The sequence below is a fragment of the Gouania willdenowi genome, chromosome 12 (genome assembly GCF_900634775.1).
Source record: "Gouania willdenowi chromosome 12, fGouWil2.1, whole genome shotgun sequence".
In the NCBI taxonomy this organism is placed as follows: Eukaryota; Metazoa; Chordata; class Actinopteri; order Blenniiformes; family Gobiesocidae; genus Gouania; species Gouania willdenowi.
Genome location: NC_041055.1, coordinates 4,787,722 through 4,800,946, shown reverse-complemented (window position 1 = coordinate 4,800,946; position 13,225 = coordinate 4,787,722). Strand labels below are relative to the sequence as shown.

Below are 13,225 nucleotides of genomic sequence, written 5' to 3'. Positions count from 1 at the left end.
AGTATTCAATCTTTCTATACTATGAAATGTGAACGCACTACATACTCCGTTTAACGTCAAACTTAGTGTGAGTAGTACGTTAGTATGAGATTTCAAACAAGGCCAGGTAAAGCTCTCTCTGTGCAGGAGCTCTTTCATATTCCAAAGTCCCAAAATGCCTGAATTTGTTCATGACGGTCTAACGATCAACCCTAGGTTGAACCCAGTCGAGATTGATAATGACTTCACTGCAGTTTTTATAAGTTTGTAAAGGAAAGAGGCCTTTTTTAAAAGCTTCTTTCTACAGGATTTCACACAGGTTAGAACCAGAGGTTTAAAGAGTACTGATGTATTCTACTCTAGTAGAAGTACTGTTACTTTGATTGAAATTGTTCTCAAGTACAAGTAAGTCATACATAAACTACTTGAGTACAAGTAAAAAAAGTAGTTCAATTAAATAGCTATCAAAGTAAAAGTTACGAGTTACGTTCACCCCTCACGTTTATTTTTGGTCATAAAGCTTGCATACAGTAAACATCTCATGTATAAACATAAAAATGAAAAGACACAATCTTGCACAATTGGAACTTAATTTATTTTCCACAAAGGCATCTGTATAAAATAAAAGGTTTGTCAAAATGTACAATTAGTTTTTAATTAAAACAACACCAATGAATTAAATTCAAAATACAACAAATACTCTGAGTGGAGCTACATTTATGAACGCAAACGAAGAAAATAACCTCCATTCAATGCTGTTACGTTTAATCTGATTGGTCGGCTATGATGTGATTGTTGTCTGGTCATTTCATATTTTTTTTAGTTTCACAATGTTCGTTGATCATTTTAAAACAAAAAAATTGTAATTTACTCAGTAACAGTTGGGTGTACAGACGTGATGAATTACTTTCCTTCTTTTGAAACGTACTCAAGTAGTTCATTACTTTCACCTCTCTGTGTGTGTGTGTGTGCGTGTGTGCGTGTGTGTGTGTGTGAATTATTAAAATAGACCCATTAAGCTTTAATCCAGCGCAAAGACAACAAAGCTAATAAAGTCGATAATGATCATTAGCAGCAGTCGCCGCGCTCGGAGCCACTCATGAGCTGACTTGGCAGCTTAAGCACGCTTCACCTCTGGTTTAAAGCCCATCGCCCGCTGAGCTGTTGCCGTGGCAATGATCTACAGCAGCTCCAGAGATATATATATATACATCCTCAGATATAGTTTCACACGTGTCCACCTCTGACAGTGAGCGAAGTTTTGTTAAAAGCTCTGGACTCACCTGTAGATGAGGAAGCTGGAGATCCCAAAGATGATGAGCGCTAAGCCAGAACCGACCGCCACGATCCCCAGGACGGGCAGGTGACCTGGAAACACACGCAGACACTCATTTATCTCTAATTCTCTCATTATTTAAGATAAAAACTACATTTCAAGAGTCGTACCATCGTTACACGACGGGTCATCTGATGAAAATACACAGGGGGGGTTATCCAGCGGAGGGCCGCCACTGGGCCAGTGAATCTTCTCCATCTGGGACCAAATGATCTCTTTGGTAGTTCCATTGTAATAGGCGACAAGCTGTGAACACATGGACAGAGAACATTTTTGACTAACTCAGAAAGAGACTTTTTATACTTCCACAAAAACACGTAAAGTGGTGTCGATGTTTCACATTTTGTGTGAAAATTCTGCGACGAGAAACAAAGCGAGGCACGCTGACTGCCCTGCGATGCTGTACTGCATGCTATTAAATTAGAGCGAGTTGCAGGTTGTCCGTATGCCACCAATATTATGTTTTGTAAACAATTTTAAATCATACGCACATAGTGTTGAACGTGTATATATTCTAAATGTGAATTATTCAGTCTTGTACAAAGTGAGGAGGGCAGTACTCTTGCCTCCTGTAGGGGGCTCTTGTAAGACCGTAGATTCTTCTTCTACTCAGAGGGAGCGACAGCAAGCAACAATATTAGGCTGTGTTCGAAATGTCATACTAACGTAAAACTCATACTAAGTCTGACGTAAAAATGATTATGAGTAAAAAGATTGAGTACGCAAGAAATACCTTGATGTATGCTGTATGGGGACATATTTTAAGTACGCACAGTGGGCACACTAGTCATACTCAACCGTCCCATGATGCATTGCGAGCACAATGTAAAATCATCCTGGGACCTGTTTCAAGCTAAAAATCAAACATCCCCTTTTCAAAATAAAAGCATCTCTTCTTGCCTTCCGTTAGTTTTTAACCCTTTTGTAAATAGGACTCTTATTTTGAAATTAAAGTCTGTGTAAGGCAAACTCAGCCATTTTCATCTAAACACATTAAATAGGTCATAAATGTATTCCTTAAAACATGTGAAAAAAACATTCAACCATTTATAACGTCATTTGCAGCCAGCATTTCTTTTTTTTTATAACATTTTTGTTGAAACAGACATTAATTGAGTTTTTCCTCCTTGCAAAGGAAGGTAATTTCCAGTATTTCTACAGGAACTTAAGCTCTGGAATTTTGTGAATAATCAAAAATATTGACTTTTCATTGGAATTATTTATTAGCCAGAAATTGAGAGTAATGTTAAATAACTGTATCATATCCAAGCATGAATATTAGCATCCATTCAAAATAACACAATAAAACAATACATAATATTTCAACTAGGGTTGCAAAATTCTAGGAATTATAAAAAATTGGAAACTTTCCATGGGATTTAACAAGAAAAATATGGGAATTTACAAAATTGAAGGTTGGCCCTTAACAGGGATGATAAATATAGTTGGGAATACTCTATATATTTTATCATCATCCAAAATATCTGCATCGGTCATTAAAAAATTCTCCAATTTCTGTTTAATTCCAATAATTAATTACAATGAAAAGTTTATATTTATGAATACTGTATTCGCAAAAATTCCCCTGTTTTAATTTTCTGGAAAATTTCTTTCCCTTTGCATTTTACGTATGTCTGTTCTTTTCTTCTCTTGTGTAATTATTATTATTTTTGTGCAGCACTTAGACAAAACATTGTTGTTTTAAATGTACTCCATAAATAAATTGACGTTACTGATAATTAGGACCCCGCGACCCTGAAAAACAGGAACAAGCGGGTCTGAAGATGGATGGATGGATGGATGGATGGATGATAATTAGGAAGTAACAGGACAACAAAGCAAAAAGAAACAACAGCTACACAAGCAGCACAGGACACTGATGACAGTTATGTTAAGAATGAAAATCCTTCAGCGTGTCTGTTGTAATGCTGTGAAACAGGATACCCGTGTTAGTGGAGAGGAGCGGAGCGCAGAGGCCTTTAATGTATTCCAGTCGTCTCCACTACATGTGGGAAATACATCATATCGTCATCAAAAACAATGCAGACTGTGGAGGCTGAACGTCAAAAATAGCTGCTGTGTTTCGGCTCCGTACATGTGTTACATGCACTCAAAGTTAGTCAACTAAAAAAAGCACAGTTTTAAAGCCTAAAGACTCAAATAATTCCTAATAAAATAGCTAACATGATTATTTGCACAAATCTTGCTATGTTGTGTTAGCATTGTAACAGCAACAGTTATATTTTTCTTTATGAAGTGAAGGATAAAGATTCAATCCCTTTATCACCATAACGACATTGTCTTCTATAGAATAACAAACGTTATTACGCTAACTGCTAATCCTACATCCAGAAGCATGATTATGTTAGACATGGGAATAGTTGAAACTCTTGAAAAGATAGCTTGAAAAATAGCTTTTAGCATGTAGCTAATTCAACATTTAGTAAACATTGCTATTTTATGTAATGTCTCCATCAGTATATCAATGTTGTCATCACATCTATAACTATTAATGTACTTCTTAAGCTGTAGCGTGAAGTTATATGTCTTATATAATGATTGCTTCAAAACAGGTTAAGTAATGTGACACATGCAAGGGATTATGGGAGTTGTAGTTTTAATTTTAGTTACAGCTCGTTCCTTGCTCTGAATCGCTACAAAAAACACTGAAAAATTGGCTACATCTCAATGCAAATTAACGTAGTTTACGCTTGATTTGGAAGTACTTATATTTTAACCCTCCTATTATCATTGGAGTCAATTTGACCCTATGTAATGTTTATCATTCAAAAATTAATAGTTTACTTTGTTTTTCCTTCATATTTCATGATTTTTCCTAATTTGATGGGTACAATTGATTATCAAGATGATGTTTTTTTAATGTACTGAACACATGAACATATTGCATGCATTGGTGCTGCTCTAGGGTTAATTTAATAATATCCTTATTTTGGAACAGCTCTTTCACAGTGAAAAGTGACGTAAAGGAGGATGTGTCTGACACAGCGAATTTTATAATGAATAACCCCAAATATGTTACAGAAAGGAGATTAAAAACAAGTAAATAAATATATATGATAGGAAAGGGGGGGGGGTGTCACCAACATCAATCACTATGGTTTATTCTGCGAGAGTCATCAATGTGCACCCCAAATTAGAAAAGATTTGAATGAAAGATTTTCAAGATACACTAACTTTAAAACTGAAAGCTTGGCCTGACGGTGGCGCTAGAGAACAAGGGCTTATATATGTATTCATCAAATAAACAAAACAATTTTCTGAAAATCATTTTCTGGAGGCAAATATCCCTGGGGTCAGATTGACCCCAAGGGTAAAATGTGTCAATATTTTAAGATAGATATGCATTTTGGTACGGTTACATAGTTTTGAACGTTAACAACATACGTCACTAAATTTAACAAAATAAAAATACAAAATAATTAGACACAGCATTAAAACCAGCTGAGAAATTGACAAATATTGTCTAAGTCCCTCTTTTGCATCCACACAAGCACCAAAGTGCATATTCGATGATTGTGCTCAATCATTGCTCACCCCGTACTCTCCCGTCTCCTGATTGGTCATCGCCCACAAGTCGACATCTATGTTTCTGGCATTTTTCTCATCAGTGGAAAAAAGTCCTGTCACCCCTGAAAACAGATAAAAAAATAGAATATATTTAAATGTTATGAAACGTTTCTCCTGCTGAAAAGTCAGATAAATTATTACATTTCAGTTCAGGTCTCTGTTGTGTTTAAGTTTGGAAAACATTCGAACTGGAGAAGAAGAAAAATTGACTTCTTCTAAGAACGATAGCTACAAATATAAATACAGGAAACACTAATGCATTTGAAAACAAGATATTCTCTTACCCCAGAAATTGCGGTTCTGTGTCCTCATTGTGATGTTAATGCCATCATTCTGGGCTCCGCCTTCTGCTAACGTCTCCTGCAAGGCCATGGCGTAGAGCACAAAGCCGTCGTAGAAGCTGCCAGCGATGTAATCCATCTGCAAGGTCGTCAGTGCTCCCCGTTACAGCTCAGCTGGACATTTAAAGTACAGAACGCCCTGTGTTGTGTTGCTTCAGTGGTGTTTACTTACCAATGATGGCTCCAAGTGAACGCCAAACTCCTTCATCGCTCTGGTGTGAAGCTTCCTCTGAAAGTCTTTGTATTCTGGGTTATCAGGCGGTCGGTAGGTTATGACGAAAACAGACTAGAAAGGGAACAGAGATGGGAAAATACTCAAATGTAACATGGCAATATGAGGATTGAAAAAAGGACTTCAAAAAAATGTGATAAACATGCTTCAAATCTATTTAGGTTATGTCGGCTTTCCCTAACGTGTTTCCAATGACCTGGACATTAGTCAATATCTTTCTGTCATCACCTAGATTTATTAACGTAATCAATAACCCTGATACTTGTAAAGTTACAAGCTCAATCAAGGTTCTCTGTTTCCTTCACAGCAGACTGTTCCGGAAGCCAAACATATCTTTCTCTATCTGACTTTCTTGTTCTTTTCGTGCTTTTCCATCTACAGTTTATTTCTTCATCATTTGCTGGTCTTGTGGTAACCCACACCATGACTTCCTGGGTCTTGTTTTTCCCCCAATAATGACTCTACACAAACATTCAGGTTAGAAGCTAACATTCTGACAATATCTAAGCTTAGCTTGTAAAATCATCCCCAACATCATGCCTAAAATGCTTAATAGGGATTCATTGATTTAACACTTGCTACAAATTCAACCACTCGTTTATTTTCTGTTTCGGGAAGGGAAATCCATGTTTTCTGTCTGTTTTCTTGCTTGGTCCCAGTGTGTTTGCAGCTAGGTTGCCTTTGACGTCTTGGATTGCCCTTGTGTCCATATTCCCAGTTCAGCTCAAACTGTTGGTTTCATTGTGTTCGTCCTTGTGAATACTTTAGTTCCTGGACTCGGTTAATTTTTTTTACTTGGTTGGTTTCAGAGTTTCAGGATTGGAAACCCTGTTTAAGGCACTGAAAATACTGCTCAGTGTTCATAATGTTATGACTGATTGTGTATCGACTACATTTTAGGCAAATGCACCATATGCTGGACCCATTAGGCCCATGCAGCTACATTTCTATTCAATAAAACCTCTTTCCCTCATGACTTTATAAACAAGGTGAATTAGAAGAAGCCCTGAGTGTCATTAGCAAAGCTGAAGTAAACGTCCACGCCTGTTAAAACTCTCCCTCATATGGTAATGCCATGCAGGACTTTCTCTCCATTAAGTGCTGCGAGGAGTTTGGGCTCATCAGAGTGTGTCCAATAAATGTCTGTCATTTCCCTAAAAGCTTCACCTGCTTTTACTTTCCTGTGCCAAGCTTTGGCTAATATTTACCCATGGCACTGGATGGTTCAATGGCACATTAATAATACAGCTGTTAGACACAGGTCTGTGCTCTCTGAATGTGTTGGAGCTTTACTGCTAGTATTGCATGGTTGAAAGAGAACAACTTCTGAGTTACTCACCATAAATTTAATGTTTAAAAGTCACAAAGTTTACTTTTTTACCATCCTGATTGACCGGTGGATAAAAAACACCTAAAACCCTTAAATCACCTCTAATGGGCTGTTTCACCAAACCTAATGGAGAAGATAAGACTTTATTTATGACCTGAGGACAGTGGCTACCTTTGATAAACACTTGGTTAAAGAGATAATACTTAATTTATGAGTTCATTAACTCAACGGGAGTGTGTGAGTGGTTGTCTGTCTGTTTTGTGTTTGCCCCATGATGGACTATGTACACGGGTCAGAAGATGAATGAATGAACAAATGAACTTAATGGTAGGTTACTAAGATGATGCACTTTATCAGGCGTGGACAATTCTGGACCTCCAGCAAGTTTTCTCTTTGATCCTCTCGCCTTCCGCCTGCATTATTAGCACAATTATTGGAAAGAGGTGTGAATGCAGGGACACCTCTAAAACCGACGAGGGCAACTGGCGACACAAGGGCCGCCGCTCTACAACCTGCATCACCTCGACTCCCCAGGGACCTACGCTAGGATCCTGTTTGTGGATTTCAGCTCTGCGTTCGACACCATCATCCCGGACATCCTTCACCAGAATCTCACCCAGCTCACAGTGCCGGCCTCCACCTGTCAGTGGATCACCAACTTCCTGTCTGACAGGAAGCAGCAAGTAAGGCTGGGAAGCATCACATCCAGCACCCGGTCACTCAGCACTGGCGCCCCCCAGGGGTGTGTTCTCTCCCCACTTCTAGTCTCCCTCTACACCAATGACTGTACCTCAGGGGACCCCTCTGTGAAACTCCTGAAGTTTGCAGACGACACCACCGTCATCGGTCTGATCAGGGATGGGGACGAGTCTGCCTTCAGAGGTGGAACAGCTGGCTCTCTGGTGCAGTCAGAAACATCTGGAACTGAACCCGCTCAATACTGTGGAGATGACAGTGGACTTCAGGAGAAATCCCCCCCCCTTTACCATTCTGAATAGCAAAGTGGCTACCGTGGACTCTTTCAGGTTTCTGGGATCCACAATCTCAGTTCAACCTGCCCCAGGAGCTGCTGATAATGTTCTACACCTCCATCATTCAGTCTGTTCTGTGCACCTCCATCACTGTCTGGTTTGAATCTACAACCAAACTAGACAAACACAGACTACAAAGGATAATCAGGACTGGAGAAAAGATCATTGGTGTTGATCTGCCCTCCATCCAAGACTTATACCTGTCCAGGGTCAGGAAACGGGCAGGTAGCATCACTGCAGACCCCTCACACCCTGCATACAATCTGTTTAAACTCCTCCCCTCCGGCAGACGCTACAGATCAATGTACGCCAAAACTACCCGCCATAAAAACAGTTTCTTCCCCCAGGCTGTCACTGATCAACACTAAACAGTCATAGAGTGTCAGACCTGGTTCTGTGAAATAACCCTGGAACTAAACATAACAACCCTGGATCAACCTGTCACTGAGAATATTCATGTACATAATATTTAATTTAAATGTTCACCTGCACTACTCATCAATGCACGACTGCACTATTATCTTATTATTATTATTATTATTATTATTATTATTATTATTATTATTATCTTATCTTGTTATTGTTATCTTGTTATTTTATTTAGTTTTGCACATATTAGTCTAACTACTGTTTATATTTATGTTTATATTTATTTATTTTATTTTTTCTAGTTGATTATTATTTAATGTTTACACTATTAGAGAGAACACAGTTCACCAAGACAAATTCCCAATAAAGTTGATTCTGATTCTCTAGTTTTGTACTGCCCACGAGACAAATACACAAAATGACTCCAAGCACACACAAAACAAAAACAAAAATGCACAAAACATCAAAAATACAACAAACTGACGAGAAAAACACAGAAAAAAAACAAAAATGCACAAAATTACAGACAAATACAACATATATAGATATGTATATCAAAATGACACAAAATAACGAGACAAAAACTCAAAATAAACAAAAAACGACAGGGCAGTGGTGGTGGTTGAAGAAGCAGACTTGTGACCGGAGCATTATTGGTTGGAATCCCTTGTGGTCCTTACTAATAAAATACCGTACAATATTATTATTAAAAGTACAAGTAAAAGTAAAAAATGTTAAAAAAAAAAAATAACAAAAAACACACAAAATAACTACAAATACATCAAATAACCAAAAAAGGTACACAATATGACTCAGAAAAAACACAAAATAACGAAAATAAACAAAATGACTCCAAAAACACAACAAAACATAACACAACTTTTCTATGTCAATGTTGCATGAATTTTGGTAATGTGGCCTTGGGGTTGGACACTATAATATTCTGGGAACCCACTGTGGTAAGAGTTGCCCATCTCTGCTCTAAAACAGATAGAATGGAGGACCTGGATTGGCCACAACTGTTGATTATTATACATAGTTTCAATCAGACCTTGTGTCTCTATTCACAAACTGTTATGGTACACAGAAGGGAGATACCAGGACAACATTACTGACTGTTTTTACTGACTGTGATATGTAATTAGGAAGTTTGGTGGAGGAGGGATGATGGTACAAGGCTCTTTGTAAGGGTTATCTCTAGAATAGGTAAAGCATACCAAGACATAACAGAGGATGTGATGCTTCCAACTTTGTGTTTGGGAAAGACTCTTTGTTTTTCCAACAAGATCGTGTCCCAGTGCACCAAGCCAGGACCAGAAAGACTAGGACAACCCCGTCGAAGAACTAGACCAAAGTTATTTGTCAATCTAATCCAAATATCATCTTTTAAAATGTCAGAAATCTTTGACTGAATAGTTCATTTGAGTAGATTGTGACCTGTTAAACGATAGATCAATACCTGGCCAAAAACGGGTTTGACACCGGGAGAAAAATAAACACACAAGCATGAGGAAAACATGCAAACTCCACTCAAGATTATCCCACGGTGTTCATATCCACTGAGGTAATTATCTGAGAAACCGTGAGTAGAAATATTTAAAAACTTCCAATCAGTCAGAGCCGAGCACGCGTCCATCATCGTACCTTAAACACCTGGATGGCATCGGCCCAGTCGGAGTCTGGGTTCGTCCATGGTTTGCGATCCGTCAAGCTCTCGGCGAACACGTCCAGGTAGAAGATGGCGTAGTTCTCTGGGTCCTGAATCTCAGTGTAAAACAGTTTCATGATGTTCAGGAACGTCTCCAAAGGACCGCAGATGTACACGACTGTAAGAAGAACACAAATACCAAACACAATGTTTACCTGCGTCACCATGTTCTTAACAATATACCAGAGTGTCACTGTGTCACACGGCTAAGAACCTTCAGATAATTCAGTTAGAAGATGAGCTTATTTTCTATAAACACCAAAGAAAAGAGATAGGACGTCCCACTACAAAGGATAGACAGCGTAGAGTGGAAAATAATGAAGGAAAAAGACAGAAACCATTGCAACCTAGAGCTAAAGCTGCTGTTAGCTTCGCTAAATAGCAAACAGTGCACCTTTAGCTATCTAGCTAAGGTAATATCTCTGATTCTTCAAAAACTAATTTAGCAACTTGATTCCTATATTTAGCAATATTTTTAGAGACCTCCAAAAACTTTCTTTTGTAAATTAAGCCACAACAACTCTAGCAACACTTTCTTGTGTTATTGGAGACTTTTGGAAACCAAAAGCATCAGTCGCTTTGCTGTTAAAAACCGTCAGTCTCAGTAACACGTTTCCGTTTCAGAGTACAACCATTTTCATTTTATTTTCCCTAATTCAGTGTAATAATAGAGAAACTTGGGATTATTAGCGAACACCATGGGACCAAGAAGTCACATGGTGATTTCGTAGAGCAAGATTTTGCGATATGTATGAAAAGTCCATGTGTTTATCTGTTTCAAACACTTCTACCACCCATTTAATGGGAAAATTTGGTGGAAAATCTGCAATATTCCCCTCCGATTTCAGATTACTGGAAATCTGAGGCCGGTTAATAGTTTAACACAGACGCTGAATCGCCCTCACTTACATGTTTTGCAGAGACGACTTGATAACGAATACGGACGTGGATGAAAACCAGTTCTTTCTAAAGGTTGGAGCTTCACTAATCAAACTACAAAACACAAATGAAAGCATTTTTCTAAGAATAAAAATCATGGAATGTGATTTTAATTTCTATTTCATCCTCAAAAAAATTTCCATCTATAGCCCGAAAAAAAGTCTACTTTTGAATAACTGAAAGATGGAGGACTTTAGCATTAGTATTTTAAGCTATTAGATGCCATTTCTTTCTTTCAGCTCCTGACACAGTATCTCGTCTTCCTGCTGTTATCCATGAATAAAAGAGTGTAGCATTATTTCCACCCTCTGCGTATGTGTTAGAGCAGCTGTCAGCTTCGACGCAGCGGCTACCGTTAGCAGACGTTTCCTCGTGTTAGTCTGACGATAACTCGCCTCTGCTGGACCTGCCACGATGTAAAATGTGCTGCTCAGTGAAAAATGTCCTTCTGTGCTGTAGCAGTCTCACTTTATACTGTAATAATCTATTTGTTTTTCTTACGCAGTCAGGAATGCATATACGTAGGTGATTCATTTCTGTTTATTTGAACGTGATTTAACAACATATGTGAAGCACAATGTTTTTTACGATTCTGATCCAAATCTGTTGTTATTTGCTCTGTTTTCTTCAGACTGCTGTGGGTTCAAAGGCTTCCCTCACACGTGTGAGAGAAATTGTCGTAATGACATCATATCGACTTTAAAGTGCAACATGTTAGCTTCCTGAAAATGTCTATATTGATTTTCACAGAAAGGCTGGAATAAGTGCATTATGAGTTTAATAAGCCAGTGGTTCTCAACCTGTAGTATATAGTCATCTTAAAGGTGTAAATCCTTCTTTAAATCAGAAATAAAATGGGTTAAAAGTGACCAAAAATGGTGGAAAAGAGATTTTAAAAACCACAGAAATTGGTTAAAAGTTTCAACTTAGAGGATCCAAAAAACGGACAGAAAAAGTGGTAAAATGGGTCATATTGGAGCAATTAGTGGGAACAATTAGTTTAAACTGGCAAATAATGGTTATTTACTTATTTAATAGGGACAAGTGTGAACAATCAACATGTACCACACTAAGACATTTATAGCCAAGGTTACTTTGCAATGTCCGTCCCTAGAAGGGCTTTTGAAATGCACACAGAAAATACAGAATAAAGAAAATACATTTACAGTAACAATAATTCTGTCATTACACAAAGAAAGGGCATTTGAGTGTAATCTAAAAATGACTGGGCACTTGGTCTTTTTTTAAAACACGCTTTAGTTCAAGGAGTTCCAGAGTTTAGCGCTGTGGACAGCAAAGGCTGTTCAAAGGCACTTTCACATTTCCATTAGCAGCTCCTCGTGCGATGGAGCCCACAGATCGAAGTGGGACTATGAGCCGTCTGAGAACATCAGGGGCTTGGTTGTACAAACACTTCTACATTCATTGGAAATTACAAAATTTTATAACATTTTCAAAGTTAAGGAAGTTTAACCTCTGCAATACTCCACAATGGTGCATTCGGACAGTTGATGTTCCGATGTTTTATCTAGTATTTTGAATGCTGAATGCTGAATGTTGTAAATCAGTCTAAAGGCCCAGTCGCACAGGATAAGTTATATCTGGGGACCCCATGTAATAAATAAATGACCCCCCCAAAGTCTGCTTTTTATGTGGCGCATTCACACGGGATAACCGAAGCCTGAGATTTAGCTGAAATTTACGCACATCTCCCGGATATGATGCCAACGCGCTGCGTATTGCGTAACATTCGCTCACATTGTTTTCAACATGGCAGTCGCTAAGAAGAAAAGTAGGCACTGGACACGAGATGAAACGTTAAAATTCACCAAAAGTAAATAACATGCGTCCCGGAGACAAAACAATGTGTAATCACCCATCAGATCCCGCCCATTTCTGTCCAAATCACAGAGATGCCTATTCGCATTGGATTAGTTTCATCACAGGAGCTCGGAGTTCAGCAAAATATAGTAGGTCATTTGCGGGAGAATTTTTACTTTACAAATGACTGACATTTGGTAATAGTGTCACAGTTGTAAATGGGGTTAGGCAGTATAAGTCCTGATTTCAGCCTAAACTCCTTTGGTCAAGTATTATTTAGCTCTTAAAATACTTAAAGTACATGTTTTCTTATTGTAATGTACAAGATCTCTGAAAACATGTGACGTCGTGTTCTAAATGTTTATAATGACCGAAGAAATAAACTAACTAACTAACTAACATGGCCGATTTGCACTGGATTAACATCACAGACATTCTCCGCTATTATTACAAATCGCATGTGGTACCTAGTTAAAACTAATCCCGCGCGAATACGACTTAAGGCCTGATTGTTGTGGTAGTTGCCTGTGACCAGGAGGTTAAACAGTAAC

The 13,225-nt window shown here is 38.2% G+C and overlaps 1 protein-coding gene across 1 annotated transcript in view; it reads right to left on the bottom strand.

Annotated features, from left to right (window-relative positions):
- Positions 1–13,225, bottom strand: part of npr2 (natriuretic peptide receptor 2) — a 68,723-nt gene that overhangs the window by 41,816 nt on the left and 13,682 nt on the right. The window contains exons 2-7 of the mRNA XM_028462698.1: positions 9,851–10,032; positions 5,417–5,530; positions 5,188–5,323; positions 4,871–4,965; positions 1,426–1,561; positions 1,263–1,347 (exon numbers count right to left, since the gene is read on the bottom strand). Of these exons, the coding sequence (XP_028318499.1) occupies positions 1,263–1,347; positions 1,426–1,561; positions 4,871–4,965; positions 5,188–5,323; positions 5,417–5,530; positions 9,851–10,032 (748 nt within the window). The remainder of the gene's footprint in view (positions 1–1,262; positions 1,348–1,425; positions 1,562–4,870; positions 4,966–5,187; positions 5,324–5,416; positions 5,531–9,850; positions 10,033–13,225) is intronic.